The sequence below is a fragment of the Platalea leucorodia genome, assembly GCF_965183815.1.
Source record: "Platalea leucorodia genome assembly, chromosome: 6".
NCBI lineage: Eukaryota > Metazoa > Chordata > Aves > Pelecaniformes > Threskiornithidae > Platalea > Platalea leucorodia.
Genome location: NC_138828.1, coordinates 56,712,962 through 56,734,432, shown reverse-complemented (window position 1 = coordinate 56,734,432; position 21,471 = coordinate 56,712,962). Strand labels below are relative to the sequence as shown.

Here is a 21,471-nt window from a genome sequence, read left to right as displayed (position 1 = left end):
CTTATAAGCACAGAACAGAAAGAGTGAAAGCATTTCCTTTCTCTCCAGTGTTGCCTCGTATCACAGCCGCAGTGGAAGCAAGGATCCTTTTGACTAAACACAGCAATCAGGATCTGAACAGGCCACTACAATTTTTCCTTCTCAGCAAAAGCAGCAATTGATAAACAACACAATTTCCAGCTTCCCTACAGAGTGGTAAGATGTTCTGTAGCACAATGGCTGACAAACACTGTAAAGATGCAGATCTGTTCTAAAATGTCATTAATAACTATGTGTCGTTGGACAACGTGATATCTGGGTGTGAGTTTCAGGTTTTCTGCATTTACGCTCAATGAGAAGTTTTGATTTTGGTGACTGTAGTGCCCTCCTTTCCTTGTTTCTCATTTTATCCCTGTTTATCATTTACACGAATGCCTCAAATTTTGTTTCGCCCTTTGAAGTTCAACTACAAAGTTAACTATAAAGTAAAAACTGATTATGATTCTAGTACAAGACACACATTTCAGAAAATAAATAACAAACTCCTACGAAGATTATAGCTACACTCCAACCTATATTGCATCTTCCAAACAAAAACAAGTCTCAAGAATGACGGTGCCAGAAATTTGTTTCACCATCAACTCTTATATATTCCTACATAGCACTATATTGGGTCCACGTATGTCAGACATTTAGGCTGCCATCAGTAAGTGTCAGCTAATATGATGAAACCCAAAGTTATTGCAGCCTTCACTGGATACCATGGGAGGGGGACACAGAGAAAAGGTGTCTGATCTAATCATTCACACAAAGCAGCAAAGGTGGTAGATGGATTGGTACCTCTCAAAGACAAGAAGTAATTACTTTTAAAACAAAGTTGAATTTCAACATTAATAATTTTCTTTAAGGCACATGAAATAGAAAAACATAATATTATTAGGGTGAATACTCAGACACACATTATCAACAAAAGCTTAAACAAGATTTTATCATTCACTGTGCCTTGCTTTGCTCAAATTTGTAATAGCCCCTGCACAGCTGCTCCTTTCCCATTTCTTTAAAACAGCTTACAGCATTATTGTTGCACAGATCTAGTATTTCTGATTAATAATCTACTAAATGTATGCTCTAGGTATTTGTAAAGACCATACATACACATATATATGAAATGTTATAGTTGTTAAGAGTTCATGAGTTGGCTGTACATCTAATTCTTCTACAATATCTTGGCAGCTTACTCTGGAGTCCCAGATAAAAGCCTATTACTCTTATTCTGTGAGGACCTTTCTCTCTCGATGAAACGTTCAGCATAAAATACTCTTAGAGTACATAAAATGCAAAAAAAATATTGTGGTATTGAGCAATATCATTGTTTTTATAAGCCTAATATGATACCAATTCTTGCATTTCACTGAATATGGTATAAAGTGAGAACGAGGTTCTAAAAAAAAAAAAAAAAAAGCTCCTGAAAGTCATTATGTTATATTCTGTATCTCTAATATTTTGAAGAATTCAGGTTTCAAGAGTGCCTAGACATGGTTTTCAGCTTAAACTCTCTTGAGCAAGGCAGCCTTACTTTACATAATCCTCACTACCTATGTAATGTAATCACTACCTGTATCATGTAATCATATCCAAGACCTGCACAACTTCCATCAGATCAGCTGCTATTTGCAATTCCTGCTTCCAGGACAGAAATCCTGCTGACTTTTTAAGGATACCCAAATTCTCATGCTTTGCAGAATAAAGACAAGCAGCATTGCTAAGCATTTGCATGCCTTCAAAAACCTCCTTCATAGAACTCTATTGCTTCACCTCTGCTCTCAATCTTGTTAAGGCTGTAGTTAAAAGAAAACACTTGCCTCTCACTTATATACCAGAAAGATCCTATGGTAGCCACAATGCTCACCTGAAAGTCATTGACAAGGGTGGGGATGGGCCAAGGGTGGGGATGAGTTATCCTCAAGAGGGTTAAGTGGAAAAAAAGGAGCTGACATCATCTTTCACATTACCACTATGTAGGGAAGGGCATGTCACACTACTCACCCATGCTCATCTTAATAGGTAAATTTTCTCTGCTTGCAGCCTCCACAAGGTGTCTCCTGGCCTCCATCACAGCTTCCTTTTGTTTGAGGTTCATGAAGGACTCCCAGAGAGCTTTGGCAGCTGGATCACTATAAGAAAATGACAGGGTTACACTAAACATTGCTTGAATAATGGAGTAAGCTTAAGACAACATTTATATTTTAAGATGAGTGCTTCTACTTAGTAACTTCTCTGAGGTAGGCAGGATACAAGCAAAAATAAAGCAATATAAAAGCTTTCTTTTTCTAAGCGTAACAGTTGCTATGGTTTTACAGAAAAAAAAATCTAGATATTTTTGCTACCAATTATAAAGCATTAGAATTCACATATAATAAATAAGCATGTCAGCCTCAAAGTAACCACTATTATTGAACCACGGGAATATTAGAAACAGTCCAAACTTCTTTAGTTACCAAAAAGCTATGGAAAGGATGGGCTCTAACTTCCCCGTGAGAGTTTAAATCCCAAAGCCAATACTTCCAATGCTGAAGGCTGTTGGTATGATTTGATGAACTACCATCACGTTGGGTTTCATGGATACTCCTTATGTGAGAAGAACAATCCGTAGCAGAATACAACTGTCCTTATGACTCCTGTATTTAAAGATTTCCTTTATACTGTTGCTGTTTCTAAGCTTAAATTAGGCATTTGTGTGGCTCGTCTGCACTCAATTCCCTGTCAGTCTCCTCTCTCCTCCAGGACACTTCATTTGTTGCTGTTGTGAATGAATTCAGTGTTTTCTTGGTAGGGGGGGAAGAGAAGGGAGGAAAAGCCCTCGCCTGGGGCTAAAGCCACACATTGGGATTAATTGTGTTGGATTTTTTTTTAATTTCTTTTCTTTTTTAAAGAAAAGGTTTCCCTCTGTTTTTTCCTCAGGAGACATTTAACTCCTAAATACGTTTTGATGTCATTTGCAACATGCTTATAAACATGCCAAAACAAGCGTTGTTTCACGGAAAATAAACAACCCCAACAATTCATTTGATACCAGTTACAGAGCAGCTGTGCTCATGCTCTGCTGCAACGGCAGGGCTGTATTTAGCAATCTGTGCTATCTCCCAAACCAGGTGAGAGGGTCACCAAGCCCCACTCCTGTCATCCCAGGAACCCACATCCTCTGACAAGGCCTGTGTGGGTGGAAGGACCATGGAAAGAAGGTTGAGTCATCCTTCTTCTGAACAAACCACACATGAATAGGAAGAGCAAATTTCATCCTATTGCCATGTTTTAAGAAAGGAAAAATCTGATGACGTGACAGTCTTTCCATTTCTCTTTCACACAGTGCAACTCGACCTTCCTCCAGTGACAGAGGCAAGAGGCAACACATCCCAAAGCAGCCCGGGCATCTGCAGCAGCTCCCTCTACTCCATTGCCAAGTGTGATCTGAGCACCGATGGTGTGCACTGTTCATGGGCAGCAGCTCCAAGGGGATTCCTCACAAGAAAAAGCACGCTGATTTACAATGTGTGATAGTGTAAGAAATAAGAAAGAGATTTCCAATGCAACCAGATGCTTCAACACAATCTCCCTCAAGTAATGGATCCTTGGGTATGCTATTTTTACAGACTATATACTCAATTATTATGATTCAGTCCTACCCACCCAGCATCGCTTTTAAATGCAGCCTGTTGATCCTGTTCACATCACTTCCACAGGGTATGTCTCACTGTCATTTACAAGCACGTCTGAGGTTTGGATTGCAAGAGGCCACCACTTTGCCTGTTAACTAATCCCTTCATGAACATGCAGCTCCAAATAAAAATCTACAGAGATCAGCAATCAGGCCTAAACCAGCAGGAAGCTAGTTTTAAAAATACTTTTTTTCCCATTAGAAAGAAAAGTCAAGTTTCTGTTTTCTAAGATTTTAACCTGTTCTCATTTTCCCAATTCTCTTCATCACCATGAATATGAGCAGAGAGTCTCACATAAGCACAGACACCAGGAGCTAAGACTTTAAAAAAAAAGGAAAACAAACAACACAAGGAAGCTAAAATAAGAGTCTCCCAAATTTTGCACTAGTTTTTTGTAGTCTCATCTTTCTCACTACTATAAAGAGATTTATCAAATAGTAAAGTGTGGAAAATTCATCCCAAAAGCATCTATAGATCTCAGAATGTACGTGATGAGGTTGCACCATTTTCCTACCTATTGTCCTTGCTTGCTGCTCTCCCTTCCACACCACGTGTTGATCAGTCCTGCCAATTTAGACTGCAAGGTCTTTGAAGCAACGTATGCTATACTTGTATAATCACTACTACAAGTCCCTGTTTCAGCCAGTACTTCTACTTGCTACTAGTTTAAACAATAAAAACCCTCCAAAATAACAGACTAATAATTTAAACTAAAAATATAAGTAAGAACGAGTCGTACTAATGCACGAAAAAAAAAAGGGAGGGGGGGAGCTGTGTGTGAAGGTTTTCTTTTTGCTTTGTAAACTCTTTCTTCCTCCTTTAGCCACTGTAGGTTTTCTTTAATCCCAAGGCCCTAAGTTTGCATGATCCCTGAGGGTTGCTTTAGCACACCAAAAATAGCAAAAAGCAAAACAACTGTGGTACAGCCTAAAAGTAGATGGGGGTCAACCACACTCCTGTATGCTTGGATCTCTGTGTAATCCACAGTTTCTGTAGACATTTTTCTTCCCACTGCTTTGCAGAATACCTAGCAGTTTAGGTATCGTATATAGAACAATATATAAACAGGATGAGATCAATATATATTCATAGCTCACATACATAGCCAACTGACTAGGTCCATCTACAGAAAGCAACAATTCCCACGCTCAGCCATTTTTTTGGAAATATAACAGGGAAAAAGACAACAAAAGTACTTGTATGTTTTCTGCTGAAAACACTTTTCCCGCTCCCCCTCTATTACACCTTCAGAGAAGGGCTTTTGCTTTGAACAACAACCCATTCTTTAACTTCATCAATGACAAGACAGGAATGGCTGCTGGGAATGAGTCAGTAGGATGCAGTACAGGGCTCTGGTGTTGCCTCTTGCCTGATCTGAGAAGTTACCACAACATTTTCCTTTTAGAGATTTCTAACACTCAGAAACAATATTATCTTATCTTCCTCTTTTGGTGAGACATTTGTCTGCGACTGCCTTCCAGCTCTTGTCGTGGTGCCCTTCCCCTCCTCTTTTTCCCATCTGCAGTTCCTCTGCTTTGGTCCAAATGTCCTAATCCAATGACACTGGTGCTGTAATCAGTGATTTGTATGGGATCCAGTACCCCAATTCAAATTTCTCCTTCCTCTTGCATTCCTTGACTTCCCAAGGATTATTTATTGATTTTACACATTATCTAGTGAACTGCTGCAATCTGAAAGTAGTTTTCTGAAACTAAGTAGATTTTTTTTTTTTAAATATTTTATGCATTACAAAACCTTTAAAGATATTGTCTGAATCATGTTGTTTTGCTTAAGAAAAAATAAATTCTCTACAGTTACACTACAATACAGATCAGGAACTCTAAACCACCCTTCAAAATAAATGTCACAACAATAGGTAAACATAGAATCATAGAATCATAAAACCGTTAAGGTTGGAAAAGACCCTTAAGATCATCGAGTCCAACCGTTAACCTCTCACTGCCAAGTCCACCACTAACCATGTCCTTGAGCACCACGTCTACCCGTCTTTTAAATACCTCCAGGGATGGAGACTCAACCGCTTCCCTAGGCAGCCTGTTCCAGTGCCTGACTGCCCTTTCAGTGAAGAAGTTTTTCCTAATATCCAACCTAAACTTCCCCTGCTGCAACTTGAGGCCATTTCCTCTCCTCCTATTGCTTGTTTACCAGGGAGAAGAGACCGAGCCCCACCTCGCTACAACCTCCTTTCAGGTAGTTGTAGAGAGCCATAAGGTCTCCCCTCAGCCTCCTCTTCTCCAGGCTAAACAACCCCAGCTCCCTCAGCCGCTCCTCATAAGACTTGTGCTCTAGGCCCTTCACCAACTTCGTTGCCCTCCTCTGGACACGCTCCAGCACCTCGATGTCCTTTTTGTAGTGAGGGGCCCAAAACTGAACACAGTACTCGAGGGGCGGCCTCACCAGTGCTGAGTACAGGGGCACTGTCACCTCCCTGGTCCTGCTGGCCACACTGTTCTTGATACAAGTCAGGATGCCATTGGCCCTCTTGGCCACCTGAGCACACTGCTGGCTCATGTTCAGGCGGCTGTCAACCAACACCCCCAGGTCCTTTTCCACCAGGCAGCTCTCCAGCCACTCCTGCCCCAGCCTGTAGCGTTGCCTGGGGTTGTTGTGACCCAAGTGCAGGAGCCGGCACTGAGCCTTGTTGAACCTCATACAGTTGGCCCCAGCCCAACGATCCAGCCTGTCCAGGTCCCTCTGCAGGGCCTTCCTACCCTCCAGCAGATCGACACTCCCACCCAATTACAGCGCACACTTCCATGCATCTCTATTACAAATGTTTTGTGGGGCATGGCAAGCCTTACAGAGAGAAGAGGGCACTGAAATTCAGAAGCTTCTGCCATTAACCAGTTTCACCAACAAGCTTAGAGTTTTGCTCACAGGTTTTGATACCCTGTCCCTTCCTTTTATCGTTATGGTCGTAGTACCTAATCAACCAGCCATCTCAGAAAACAGAATATAATAAAAACAAGTGTAGCAGTTATCTGGCAGACAAATTAGAAGCTTATTAAACAAAAACATTACGTTATGTCCAGAGATAAGGCTGAAGTCTTTGAAAAGCACTGTTAGACACAGCTATACCATTCGACATACATAAAGAAAAGTTTTTGACGGACATCTGATAATTGCAAATTTCTCCCTTCCCCTCATACATAAATGTTACATTTTTTTAATGAGCCATTCTCTGTTGCAAAACTAATTAAAATTTAACTGCATATAATTTGGACTTTAAAAGAACAACAAAAAAAGGTTATAAAGGAAGGGGGAGAAATCTAGACACCTAAAAGATGCAGCTTCCCTGCTTCTGGTATTTGCATGACAGTTTTCAAAGCTGAATCATGAAGACAAAGAGGGAAAAAGGACCAAATCATCACAACCATAATCTATATGGATCCAAAAATAAGACATCAGCTGGCAATACTGCCAGGAAAGAGGTGCTGATGAAAAGCGGGTCAGAAAGACTGGGATGTTCTATGCTGACCAGAGATAGCTGCAGGCGGTTCAAAGCAGCTGTGATTTGCACCCCACCCCCCCAAGGCACTCTAATTAAAGATAGGAGAGATGGAAAAATAAAAATAAAAATCAAGAATAGAACAAGTTAGCCGTGAAGTGGCTAACTAGCTGGCTTCCCAAATTTGCAATACCCAAAGGAAAGACCGCTCCATGAAATCTGCTGTTCACTGGCAGCTAGATGCCAGGGTGAAAAAGCCAAAGCCGTGAGCAGAAGTAAGGGTGCAGTCTGACAAGCAGTTCTTTTGGTGATGGCGTGCTAGCTTCAGCAACACTCACCGTGGGGAACTTGTTCTCATTCCCATGGCACCCCTTTCAGCTGTGGCAACACGTTCCATGTGCGACTATGCATTGAGTCAGACAGGAAAAAATTGGTAATTTTTAAACACAGCTCAGATCCCTGATTTGCTTGATCTAGACGTTTGCAGGTTGCTAATCAAATGCCTAATCTTGCATCTGTTAAAATAATTGTAACTTATCCTCTTGATCTGGTCTGGTCCAGTCCTGCAAGGACAATACTGCCAAGGTTATCTGACAGAGAAAAAGTGGCCCTATCTGTGATCGTCTGTAGGCTTAGCCTCAAAGCTACTCATTTTGAATGCATTTGGGGACAACAGGGGAGGTTGGTGGCACTGGGGTATGCTATTACCAAGCTGGAAGTAGTAGTCTGGAAAGAGGTGAAATCAAGCGCTAGTCAATGGAGAACAAACTCTCAAAGTAGATGCAAACCTAAGGGCAAACACAGAAACCTGGGGACACTTATTACCTGGGGGGTCCAATGCACAACACCACAATTTTAGACTTGGCTGAAATGATATGCCTCTTGCTTCACACCACCAGTACAGAAAGATATTTACTTCCCTTACTGCTCCACGTCTTGTCTGTTACTGATAAATTATTAAAATATGGTCTTCCAGGTCACTAATGCAAGAGCAAAATGTCAAGAAGCAATAATCACGTACTAGAAAATACGTCCACTCAATGACTAAGTGTTCCTCCTTTACAATTATGTTTTCAGATCTACCAATAGGCCATTCTTAACTCCCTTAGCATTTATAATATTAGTTTGGCAATGTATTTCTTCAATCAGCATGTATAATTAACCAAATGAAAACAAGTCAAATACTCTTCTCCAAGTAGCATACCATAATCACCAAATTATCAGCCACATCTGTAGTCTCTGGCAAGCTATTGCAAATTATTTTAATATGACCTAATCTCCAGTCAAGAAGGATAAAATTGACATGTACATTATCTATTACTGGATTTTTGCCTGGACTGCTTTGCCTAATAGGACAAATTCAGGTCATTCTGTTTTCTCCTTATAAAACACTGGCATAACAATCTTTTTCTTCCAGTTACATGCAATGTTTGCCATGTCCCCAGGCTTACTGAAAAACAGGTCAAGAGTCTCTTCCATAACCTTTTCAAAGGCCAAATTGAGAAGTCAGTATCTACATCCAGTTTCCTTCCCGGATCTCCTGTAGCTCAAACGAAGAAAGAAAAAGATGACTTTGTACAGTTTTGTTTTGGTTTTAAACTGCTTGGGGTCAGGTGAAAGCACAGCCTACATCAGAAACAGCAAGTAACCAGGTTGAGGACATCATACCAGCAAGATACTAAGGAAGGAAGAATAAGCAAATGTTGTTATTTCTACACCTGGCAAAGCACATGGGATTTCAAAGAGCAACCTGCTGATGCAGGCTCTGAATAAATGACAGAAAACAACAGTGAGTGGTCTTCAAAAATTAACCAGCTGAAATGACAGCATTTCAGCATAACAAAGCAGTTGTGTCTGTACTTTAACAGATTAAAAAAAAATCTGAAAAGAAATTGTGATAGTCTCAACATGAGACAGATTCTGTGGTTACTGTATCAGCAAAACTTTCACCTTATGTCTATATAGCTTTACAGCTCAGCCGCGCCTGTGTATTTTCACAAGAGGAAGGGAGGAGGGAAAAATTCAGTAAAGATTAAAGTAGTTTCATTAATACCACAAAGCTGCCCAAAACCGAGCGACTGCTTAAAAAAAAAAAAAAAAAGTGTACTGCCAACGTATCCTTTGCAACAACTCACATTAGTTTAAAGAAGACGCAACATCCACACTAAGTGCACAGCACTTCAAAAAACAACACCAGGGTGATTAGAAGACTGTTACTACGAAGGACACATCCACTGCTGGCGATATGTCATTCGAATACTGATAAACCGAAGAGAAGCACAAGCCTGCAATAAGATGCAACGATTTGGCTATGGGCCTGGAGCGAGGGGCCACGTATCAAGAGACATCCTCCCTCCTCCGATTCCCCTGCTGTTTCGGAGAGAGCGGAGGCTGCGCCAGGGCTATGCCGGATATACCACATGTTCCTGGAGACGCACGCCGGCCCGACAACTGGGGGGACACGGCCAAGGCCCCGCCTGCGCCCCGCTCCACGCACAGCGGCCCCCACTGGGAAGAACCATCGGCGACATGTGGAACAGCCTCTGCTCCATGCTGCGGGGATGCCGCAGGGAATGCCGCGGGGATGGGGAGAGTTGACCTCCGCACTGCTGTGCTGCCTGGACACAGCTGGGCTCGCAGAAAGAAGCTGCTCTTCATTTCACCCTTCTGAAAGTGACTGAACAGCTCTAATATAATTTATCAAAAACTGTCTACATAGAAACAGCTGTCAGTATTTCCATGACTTCAGTCTCTAGCATTGCTGTGTATTTGTGCGCATCCCGAGTGCATGGACTCAATGGGCTACTCACACTCAATGTGTATTCAACTGAAGATGCAGCAATACTTTCTTCAAAGAAAAACACAAAACCCCCAAAATGTTTATTTTCAGATAAATGTAAATTGCACATCCCCAGAAGGGACTAACATTTTTTATTTCTAAGAGAGTAAAATGACAATTTTTTGAAGTTTTAAAACGGCTGTTAGCAGTGGACTGTAATTCTGCTGTTGGACATTTTATATGGGTGGCAAATCTGCTCAGCTTAATTAAATGCGCCTCACAGATAGTAGGAACTTGAGCTATTTTCCAATCCATCCTAACCTTAGAAAAAAAGGTAAACAGAAATCTAATGTCATCTTGGTATTGTGCTTGCAGAAAACCACAGAAGGAGCACTGGATATTACTACCGTCACCATAGATTACTAAAAATATTGCAACATGGCACAACATACAAAACTTTTTTTTAAAAAGCAAGCTCTTCACAGCCATTCAGCTTAGAACACTATTCTTACATCCTCACTTAGATCTGCGTTAAAAAGCCCTCCGTGTATTGGTTTCTATGATTAGAGCATGCAAATGGTACTAAAAAAAAAAAATAAAATCTGACAGCCAGCATTAAAGAACATAAATGTGTTCCTGAATAATTTAACAGTTATTTCCCAGTTTCACTCCAAGCCCTCAAGCCACTCGGTGGGTATAATCTGCTCTAGACTCAACTGTGGCTGTGTACTTTGGCACTGAGTCAAAACAGAGAGGTTATTGTTTGATTTATATGCCAAGAGCCTCTTAGATAAAGGGCTAATGGCAGGCTGATAGCTTCAGCCTTTGCATGTGGTGTTTATACAGACCCTTCTTTCCTCTCCCTCCTTTCTGCGTATACTCCAGGAAGGCTGTGTCACATCAAGATCAAGTTAATTAATTAACTCATACTAGCATAATTTGATTGATAAAACAATTGATTCACTAAAGGTCATGGGGAGTGCTGTTAAAACACCAACTTTTCTGCCTCAACAACGCATAAGGTTTTGAGATTTGCATTTTTCTACGCTGCAAACAGCAATTTTGAAGCAATAAGTACATTACAAAAATTTATGGAAGAACCTATGAGAAATTAATCTGTCAAAGTGCACTGCAAAGTTCAGAAGATATTTCAGTACTTCATGAGATGTTTGAGCAAAAAATAAATCGAGTCCTACAACAGGAAAAGTCACATAAGAGAATTTTCTATATTGTTAGTTCTGTAAACTATTGAACTTTCCCAAAAAAGAAAACTAGATGCCTTGCTTGTGTGATATACTTTGCTATTTACTACGTCCAAACTATGAGTATTTCCTAGTATATAAATGCTCTGTACTGTTAAAATACTCCTATAGGGAACACAGTCCTATATGACCAAACTATTATTTATTAGATGTTAGCAAACTACATTATCAAATTATACAATTAGCTTACTTTTCTGCAAGACACAAGCAACATAAATTTTTCATTTAAAAAAAATCTCATTCTAAAAATACAGAAAAAAATCATTAAAAATAGACTAGATTCTTAACAGCCTTTTGCCACCAATTTATTTTAAAATGCTTATTTTAAACAGCAGACAGATAAAACAGCAGCTGTCAGGCATTTTAAAAGCAGTTCTGAGGTAATGTTCAAGGTGTTGCAAATCAGCTTGCAGCCAGCAAGGCTAAAGCGTATGAGCAAAAACAGGAGCTGATGATCAGCCACAAAGTTTTACATTAGACTCTCCTCTAGACTACCTGAAATATTTGTAAGTACAATAAGTGCTAGAAGTAACACATTTTTATCAGGAGTTTATTGGTCAGTTCACTGTATGTTGTTCAATATACAGGTATATATACATACCAAGAAAGTACAGTATTAATTGGACTAATGCAGTAGACTTGTTCATAAAAAGACGTGATTTCCCACTACAAGTCAAAAATTCCATAATATTTTGCCTCCTCTCCTCTATGTTCACCTTAGCATGGATGCCCCTGTGCCAGTACTACTGACCCAGCATGCAGGATCACTTTGCAAACCAAACTGAGAAGCAGAGAGCTTGCTTTGCCTGGGCCTCGACAGCCGGGAGGGACTGCCAGGCAGCTCCACGGGACGCAGCCCAAGTCCTCCTTCCTTACTGGTTTCACACGTAGCTGACTCAACGGGGCCATAAAACAAACAGGCAGAGCACAGAGGTTATTCTTTGAAAGATCTAGCTCACAGACGAAGGGTACGCTGTCTAGCGCGCCAGGGGAAAGTTGGTTAAAACACAGCAATAAGAGAGGTAACAGTTATTATATGCAAGCTATTATATTCAAGCTATTATATTTAGCTTCATCAAGGCATACCTACAGATACCAATGCTTCAGGGCAATGCTGTATACCCGATCAAGTTAACTTAAATTTTGCAATCATTTTCAGATGCAGGATGATAAAACAGGCTGTTAATGACCATTAGGAGAAGAGACAATAAGATTCACCAGACATGAACAATAGCTAAGACCAACAGGAATAGGAAAGTATTCTTTGAATTTGTTACTGAACATCATGAAAGAGCAAGTTTTGCTTCATCTTAAAAAGAAGCATATGAAGTATAGCACAGGATTTTCACAGACATAGTAGCAAAAGTCTAAAAAATGCTGAGAATACACAAAATCACAAGCTCATTTCAGACTGACAAGAATTGTGAAAGAATTATCTCAAAACAGCTTTTAAAACAACATCATAATTTTAAGTTGCAAAACTGCTATGTTTCATATTAACTATTGTGTTCCAATAAAACCATGACCACTATACTCCAAACCAGGAAGAAATATGCTCCCTGTTATCAGTGGAGCATGGGAGAACTTAAAAACAAACAATTCAGGAGGTTCTTATAAACACAACCAACACAGTAACCCCAAACTGCCCCACAACTGCTCTGTTTACCTATAGCTCTTTGCTTGGGGCTGAATTCCTTTCCCCTCCTTCACAGATAATGGACAGTAAATCAGACTCTTAAAATTTGAGATATTTTTGGTCCCACAGGTGAACTGAATTACAATAAAACTTAAGAATTAATTATTAAAAGGTTGGCAAGGATTCAGTTCACATCAGGAATTGCTTAAAAAGAAGGGAAAAAATCCTCCCAACAAAAGTGAACGGTAACACAGCGTTCTACATTTTGCTCCCTTTTTTTTTTTTTTATATATAAATAAAAAAGTAAAAGAGAAACTTAACTTTTCTGGCTCATTCATATATCTATTTTACAGATGGCCATACTTATAAAATAGAATATGTACACAAATCTGATGACTGTGGTCAACCACCATGTGAAGCAGGTTTGTCACTTGCCAAACCCACCGTCTTAAGTTTTATCAAACATTTCCTCAATCCAAGCATCATGTAAACTTGTAAGGACAAGCATCTTAACCACAGTCCTGTTTCAAGCTGATCTAAATATAGATGTATTTACATATATATATATATATATATGCACTGTGATACACATACAAGAAGTTTTTTGGCTTCAGAAAGCCAAAAAGTTTTAACATATACTTCACCATCCATGACACGAACAACTTTACTTGCTAATAACCACATACATGAGACAATGCAGCTGTGCATGGAATGATGTTATTGAAAAGTAATGCAACTCCACTCATTGCTGCTTCCAGTATCAAAGAGTAATAGTGTAAACCAATGACACCCATGTGCATTAAACCAAAAGAGAAAAATAATTCAAGATAGCAGAAAAATAATCTGTGGACCATATTTTACCATAACAGAAGTCAGCACAAATGCACGCACACACACACAGAGTATCTGAAAAGAAAATTAATTTATAAATCCTCTTATTCTATTCCATTTACATGACTAGTGTGCTGGTTTTGACTGTGATAGAGTTAGTTTTCTTCATAGTAGCTAGTATGGGGCTATGTTTTGGATTTGTGCTGAAAACAGTGTTGATAACACAGGGATGTTTTCGTTATTGCTGAGCAGTGCTTACACAGAGTCAAGGCCTTTTCTGCTCCTCACCCCACCCCACCAGCAAGGAGGCTGGGGGTGCACAAGAAGCTGGGAGGGGACACAGCTGGGACAGCTGACCCCAGCTGACCAAAGGGATATTCCATCATGCCACATGACGACATGCTCAGCATATAAACCTGGGGGAAGAAGAAGGAAGGGGAGGACATTCGGAGTGATGGCGTTTGTCTTCCCAAGTAACCATTAAGTGTGATGGAGCCCTGCTTTCCTGGAGATGGCTGAACACCTGCCTGCTGATGGGAAGCAGTGAATGAATTCCTTGGTTTGCTTTGCTTGTGTGCACGGCTTTTGCTTGACCTGTTAAACTGTCTTTATCTCAACTCACAAGTTTTCTCACTTTTACCCTTCTGATTCTCTCCCCCATCCCACCAGGTGGGAGTGAGAGGCCGTGTGGTGCTTTGTTGCCAGCTGGGGTTAAACCACAACTAGTAATACAGAATTTCTGTATCAGCTTAATATTACAACAGTTGCTTAGTGAAAAATTTGTTAGAAAACATTCAGAGCTTTTTTTGCAATAGAATTTACTACATATAATATGGTCACATTCAATAACCTTTTAGACAGACAGCATTTCTACAATGTTTCATCTGATTATAGACAGCCAATACAGCATTTTCCTGTGTTAAAAACAAAACTACACAGTCCAACGAATAGTTTGGGGATCTATGGGTTCTCATCACCTTTATGTTCTGTTTATTTTAGCTATTCCCAAGATCATTAATATCCACTTGAACCTGTAAACTTCAAGGTCAACCAAAGGTGAAACATAAGGAAGCAATATAATATGAAGTATTCAACTGGATTATATGCTGTGAAACATTAAGCCAGTTTCCTTAAACTACACCTTCTTTTCTTCTTTCTTAGTAATAGAAGAGATAAGAAGATAAACTCCATATTGAGCCAGAATTCTTAATTTGGAGGATTTACAAAATTACTAAAAATTCCTTTTATAGAGCAATTTTAAGATTTACTAAGCATGGCTTTCTAGAAAATGCTATGTAATGAGAACAAAATGAGTAGAAAAATATTCATCACACATTCCATAGATGGAATAAAAATATACCCAAAAAACTTGTAATATTGTATAAATATCTTACCACTGCCACAAGCAACATAAACCCCCTGACCTAAGTCTACATTGATTGTGGTTGTTAAGCTACAACAGTGATGTGTTATATTACATGTATAAGCTTGTGACGAGCAGCACTGAGAACACAGAAAAGCCTTACAAATACAACAGCTCTCAAGATCAAGAGGGGTTTGCTTGTAGACCAAACATCAAGCAAAATCTCTGCCACTCCTGGACTAACTTACCTCTCACATAGTTATCCTTCTGCAGATGACCCACGCCAACACTAGCAAAGCTATACGTGCAGATAAACCAGATCTTCTCTATTCGTGACATGAGAGAGAAAAGTCTATATATAAATTGTTGTCTCTTACACGTGCTATGGCATCCAAGTGCAGTACATCAAAAACTGTAAAATAAACTGAGCACGCAGAAGAGGCTGCCATTGCAGAGAGAAACTCCTTAGATCAGAACTCTTCATCTTCTCCAAACCACTCTGTTAAAAGGAGAACTAGTGCTTAATTCTGTAACACCCTGTTGTCTGCAAATTGCAAAGTTATTAGATCTCTGAATTGGGTTACTGACCAGAACACCAAAGCTCCCGTTCACTTTGGAAAATTTCAATTTAAATACAACACTGTAATGCACGCATACTGGGAGTCACGTAAGCAAACAGACTTAGCTTTGCAATTTCATATGGCGGCTGATACTGCTACAAGATCATTTCTTCAGCAACTATCAAATGTTTTGTCAGGAAGAGAGTTCCTCTAAACAAGTAAGGCTGCTCCTGATGAACTACTGGAAGAAGCAACAGCACAAGCGTGAAATGGCTGGCAAAGGACCAGGCTCTCCCTAAATACATTTCTGAAGCCAGCTCTATTCACATTCTACAAAACAGACTGCCAGTGATGTTTCACACCACTATATGACTACTGTGCAAACTGCGATATGTTTTTTGTGATAATTCCTATGCTGGATGATGTTACCCTGAGGCAAGCCTCGAGGAAACAAAGGCACATTTGGGGAAGGTAAGGGGTGTAAGAAAAGGAGCCCATGCAGAGCTGTCGCTGCTCACCAGGCCGAAGCATGGCTGAAAAGGAAGCATTAGTCATGCGAACAGCCCTGAAACAGAAGCCTGCCTGGCAATTGCACCAACAAGAAACAGATCATCATCTTTGCCTGAAGTCCATTTAAGACAGTTACTTATCAACTTCAAGAACCTCTGTAATCTTGCATGATTATTATCCTGGAACCAAATGCCTCTGGTTGTCTTAAAATACATGAGTTTCAGTGCATCTCTTTCAAAACTTGGATTATCTCAAAAACTTTACTGAATGTCAAGTGTACCAATAAAACAGGGATTCTATTAATGTTTTCTAAGGATTCTTTTTTTTTGATCTACTGCAAGTGTACTTACTAAACACAGGTTTGATCATTTTAACCCTTTCTACTGACACCCTAAGCAGATGAACCTGGCAGATTACCAAGAGAAGAAAGCAAGCAAGATGCATCTCAGGAAGGTAGGACTGGTTTTAACAGTGGCTGACCGATGTTTAGGTCTCACTAATCCTTGAAGTATTAAATCCCACTAAGCTCCATCTTGTACACAGACATGATTTGGAACATGTTCTGTGCAAAGAGAAAAGCAGATTAACTATCAACAGGGCAAAGAGTCCTAGCTCTAAGATGTGGTCAGCACGCCTCAAAACATTTTAACTCTATCCTTCCTCTAACCTCTATCTGTTCCTTTTTAAAATTATGTTATTTAACAATACATAATACTTACTGTTATCATTTGCATCCATTAACCAGCCAGTAGGGTTCACACCAGCCATCTCTGCAGAAGAGCCTTTATCACAGGCCACAGAACATTTAGCTACCCTAAAACTTTCCCATTATTCAAACAGTAGTACTAAAGGAGCTCTTAAACAATTATGGTGGCACTGGGGCACTCAGTGGATAGTTATGCATCATACTTGGACTTGAAGAAACAAGTTTCGGTTCCAGCTACAAGGTGGTGGTGTCACTTCTTGCCAGGTATTTAGGACTAAGCTCCGCTGCATTGACTAAGCATGGGACCAGGTCTATGAGTGCTCCTCTTCCTCTTCTTCTCCTGCCCCACTGCCTCCAGTAATAGATCCTTTGGAAGTCCTCAAAGATTTCTCAAAAGGGGCTCGTGCAGAAGGGTATGATGCATAGCCTGTAATAGCCTGTGAAGTCATTGTCAAGTAGATTTAAAAAAAAAAAAAAAAAAAAAAAAAAAAAAAAAAAAAAAAAAAGAGAGGGGGAGGTATTCCAGCTGTCCGCCACCATTTGAAAGCAGGAGCGGTACCTGATCATTAGACCCCAGAGCAACAATTAAAGGCAGGCTGATCCAAATAAACAACAAAGCACACCATAGCAATTGGAGGACTGCCAGAAACAAAAAACCCCTGACCATCCAGATGAACGCTGAAGCCACTTTGCTTCCTTCAAGACAAACAAAAGAAAAATCACTGAAAAGTGAAATTCTTTCTGTTGGAAGTAGAATTGCTTATTGCGACCTGACCACCCTGTTTTCCAATTAGCAGATGTGGATGTACAGTACTTCACAAGGTAAAGGGAAGGCTTGATGTTGAAAGGCTTCCCAGATACACCACAGCCCTCTTGGTCACTGTAATAAAGCAGACCTTAATCATTCCAGCATTACCCCAAAATTCACTCTCGCTCCTCTGACAGTGACCAAGCTCTGCAGGAGCGAAGGAAAAAAAGTGCACACAAATGATTTCTTAAAACTTTCTAATATTCATAACCATCATTTAGTTCTGTCAGAGTTTCAGCTGGCTGCCTTTTAGTCCAATGAAATGGTTCTGTAAAATGTTTCATTCCTACAAGCTGCAGGACAGCTTACACAGAATGCCAGACTGAGTTACTGTATGAATCAAGTTAATTGAAAGCTTCTGAGTAGGATTTTGTACACTACAAGGTATATCAAAACTCTTGCCAAGCAGCTCTTTAAAATGTGTATATTAAAGAGTTACTTGTCAGGGATTTTAATTTAGTTTTTGGACAAAGCAAATGAATTATGCTAAAAATAAAGTCTGATCCTTACAACATATGCATTACTTGGGAATACTACATGTAACATAATAGGTTGCTTTAGAGCATTCTGTTCTGTGTTTTAAAGCTATTGCATAAGGTTATTTTAATAAAAATGATTCCAGTGAAAGAACAGTTAGTAATGAGGTGCTGACAATTGAATCTACATTCAGGGATTGCATTGGAGTGCCAAGTCCACTTTTACAGATGCACTGGTTAGTTATCCAATAGATGTCCTCGAGGCATGTAAAACCAATATATTTTGGGTCACTTTTGGCAGCAGAGATATATGAGACAAGTGAAAACATTTACCAAGAACACATCTGAAGTGTGTTTTTCTTATTAGAGAAATGTAAGAAAATAAACCCAGATACCACGGAATGCCAGGAATTCCCTCTCCTCAATGTTTTTGATTTACAAGGCCACTTTTTGGTAGTCTCCTTTGACCTCCCTCCCTCATTTGCTGGCCTAAAGCCTTGAGTTACCGATGCAAACTCTTGACTAGCCCATTTTGAGGGCTTAATGTACAGGAATATGTCTTCATCACAGAAGGAAAGACAATCCTTTCTGTAAGTGACTCAGTTACCACAAAAATCATTGCTTATGAAGTCTTATGGCATAGAGTAGTTAAAACATTCAAAGATACACTCTTTATGAGTTGAGAACAAGTATTCAAGTAGAAACTTGGAGACTCAAAATAAATAGTAAAAAAATAATCTGAAGCAGACCTTACATCTTAAAGACGTGTTGTTTGAACACGCAGGGCCAAATTCTCTGCTAACATGTTGGTGAACGCAAACTTAGATCAACTTGAGGGCTTGGCCCTGCATATCTTCCTTATTCCTCTCTCTTACTTCAAAGTAGCATATTTGTCATAGTTTGAATGCAAACCTAGAGCCCTTGCTTCTTCAGATCTCATGCAAACCTAATATGGCCAATTCTACCCTTCATAACCAAACTGACAGCTACTCAGAAAGAATAAAGGCCCAGCCTCAGGCTTTCATTTTTATAACCATTTCCATACTCTGGTTGATCTGTCATGGAGAACAAGATAAGGACTTCTGTCTACATTGCATATATTTACCCTGTGTTCTGGATATCTTCTCACAACCCCTCCCTGATACACTTCTGCCTACCACAGAATGAGTAAGGAGAGCAGAATTTTGTCCTAATCCAAAATCTCTGGATTTTTGGTGGCTTTTTCTAGTCATTCAATATTAATGCTGCATCCTCCTCCTAAAAAGGGCTTGTATAAGAAGTGTGTTGGGTGTTGTCTAATTCCCCTCCTCCTCCACATTCCCTCCTTACCATCAAAACGAAGTGTATCATTGATGGTATTTTCCAACCCGTGCAAAGAGTGCTTGAAGCCATATTCCCTTGTCATTAATAAGACCTGCAGCTTTTTCTGTCAAGGTTAATTTCCTTTTTCTAAGGGGTAACTGGAGCTCAAGCATCCACGTGCAACATACACATTCAGTGCGTGTTCTGCGGCTGTTTCCCGTAATTGAAAATGGCTCAATATGGTTTTCTTTTTCTGGTTGCTTATTTAAAGTAGTAGTATAGTCGTGGAGAGATTTAGGTACGGTCATAAAACTTTTCTCTCCCACAGCGAATGGGAATCTCTCCCCGTTGAACATCATTTTAGAAAATACATTCACAGTCTATGGAAATTAAGTGGTACTTGGTGTAGCACAGTTGTCCAGAGCCTGCAAAAGGACTGCTTCTGGGCCGCAGTTCATCAGGGCATAAAAACTGGCTTGGTTTGGTCAATTTTCACAACCACTTTTGAAACTGTGAGCAGCTGTAAAGCAGCAAAACCCATTTCAGCATCTCTTTCCTACACTTAAGGAAAACAAGATGCACGAAGAGAAGAGAGCACCGGAGCTAGGCATTATGAATTGGAATCCAAAGATCTGCCATCTAAATAACAGAAGTCATGCTAAATATTATTTAGCCATGCTAAATAACAGAAGAGGAGGCTGGATTTTTGGATCATTTATAAAAAATTAAAATCAATAGTTGTGTAAGTATTTATCTGTATAAAAACAAAGAAGTATTTCTCTGTGCACAGATTCTGTCTACTTTCCAGAGTAAAAGCATCTTTAAGCTCTGCCAGGCAAATAGCTCATCAATTTTAGCTTGCATAAGCTTCGATTCCTGTTTCATATAAAGTTTGGAATCATGAAAGAATCTCAACCATATAGTTAAAACTAGCAGCCAAACCTGCTGCCAAAAGATAATACCATTTCCTACCCAAACACTGATTCCTCATCAGAATGAGAAGCTGTCGTTTGTTCTTCTCATCAGTCTCTTACGGCACACTTTCCTCCATTGTAAGATACAGCAAGCTTACTTTATAGTATGAGAATGATAAACTAAAACACCCCTCCAGGTCACTTGGTCACTCTCTGTTCTGGCACTATGGCTGAGCAGCAAACGAGTAATTCTGCAGTATGTAATAAGGCCAATGCATATCACCGCATTTTAGAACCTCGTTGTTGAGGTCATTCAGGAGGCAAACTTAAAGGCAGTTGGCCAAGCAGAGTGAGAGCTAGTCTTAGAAAAATCTCACAATGTCAGCCAAAGCAACCGTTACTGGGAGATCGTACTATAAAACAAGAAAGATTGGAGCTCACTTTGGAGATTCATAAAGTCTACTTAAACAGACAGTGTCCTCCTGCTGCTATTGAACTCTGAATACATCTGCAGGAAAATGCACCGTGGCCACACCAAGAGAAAAGCAGTTTGCAAATTTACGGGCGGGGGGGGGGGGGGGGGAAGAAACAAAATTCACAAGCAAAAGCATTACAGTAACAAGAAAGGGATGTCGGTTTTAAAAGAAATGCTGCAGAGAGCCAAAAAAACACCACCCCTAAGCAACATAAAGATCTTCCCTTTCTGTCCTGACTGCAGACATCAGTAGTTACTCTTTCTGATGGATAATCAGAAAGAGATTTGTCCTTCTTTACATCTTGCAAGGAATGTACCTGTGGAACAGAGAGCAATGCTAACAAGAAAACAGTCAGAAGATAAAGTAGCTGAGGGATTGTACTCACTGAATTTCCTTACAGACATTCAGTAACCTTGCTGTGCTAACCAGCTGAAGATACAAGTACTCAGAGACCTGTTGATGGTTGGACAACATCTGGATAACAACTTAAATTTATTGTGTCTTTGCACGGGCAAAAGACAAAGTCAGAAACTTGGGACTTAATGACAGTACTTAGGTAGAGATTACATTGAGAAAAATAGAAATACAGGGATGCCTTCTCCAGAAAAACTAAAAATATGTCTTCAAAAAATTAAGCATGAATGGTTCTGGATTTTGCCATTTTCAACTAGCAGATTCCACAAG

The 21,471-nt window shown here is 39.9% G+C and overlaps 1 protein-coding gene across 1 annotated transcript in view; it reads right to left on the bottom strand.

Moving 5' to 3' along the window:
• The window catches only part of SCFD2 (sec1 family domain containing 2), a gene marked incomplete at its 5' end in the record, with an annotated part of 208,652 nt that overhangs the window by 169,146 nt on the left and 18,035 nt on the right, over nt 1-21,471 (bottom strand). Inside the window, one exon of the mRNA XM_082316582.1 lies at nt 2,022-2,153. Coding sequence (XP_082172708.1) covers nt 2,022-2,153 — 132 coding nt within the window. The remainder of the gene's footprint in view (nt 1-2,021; nt 2,154-21,471) is intronic.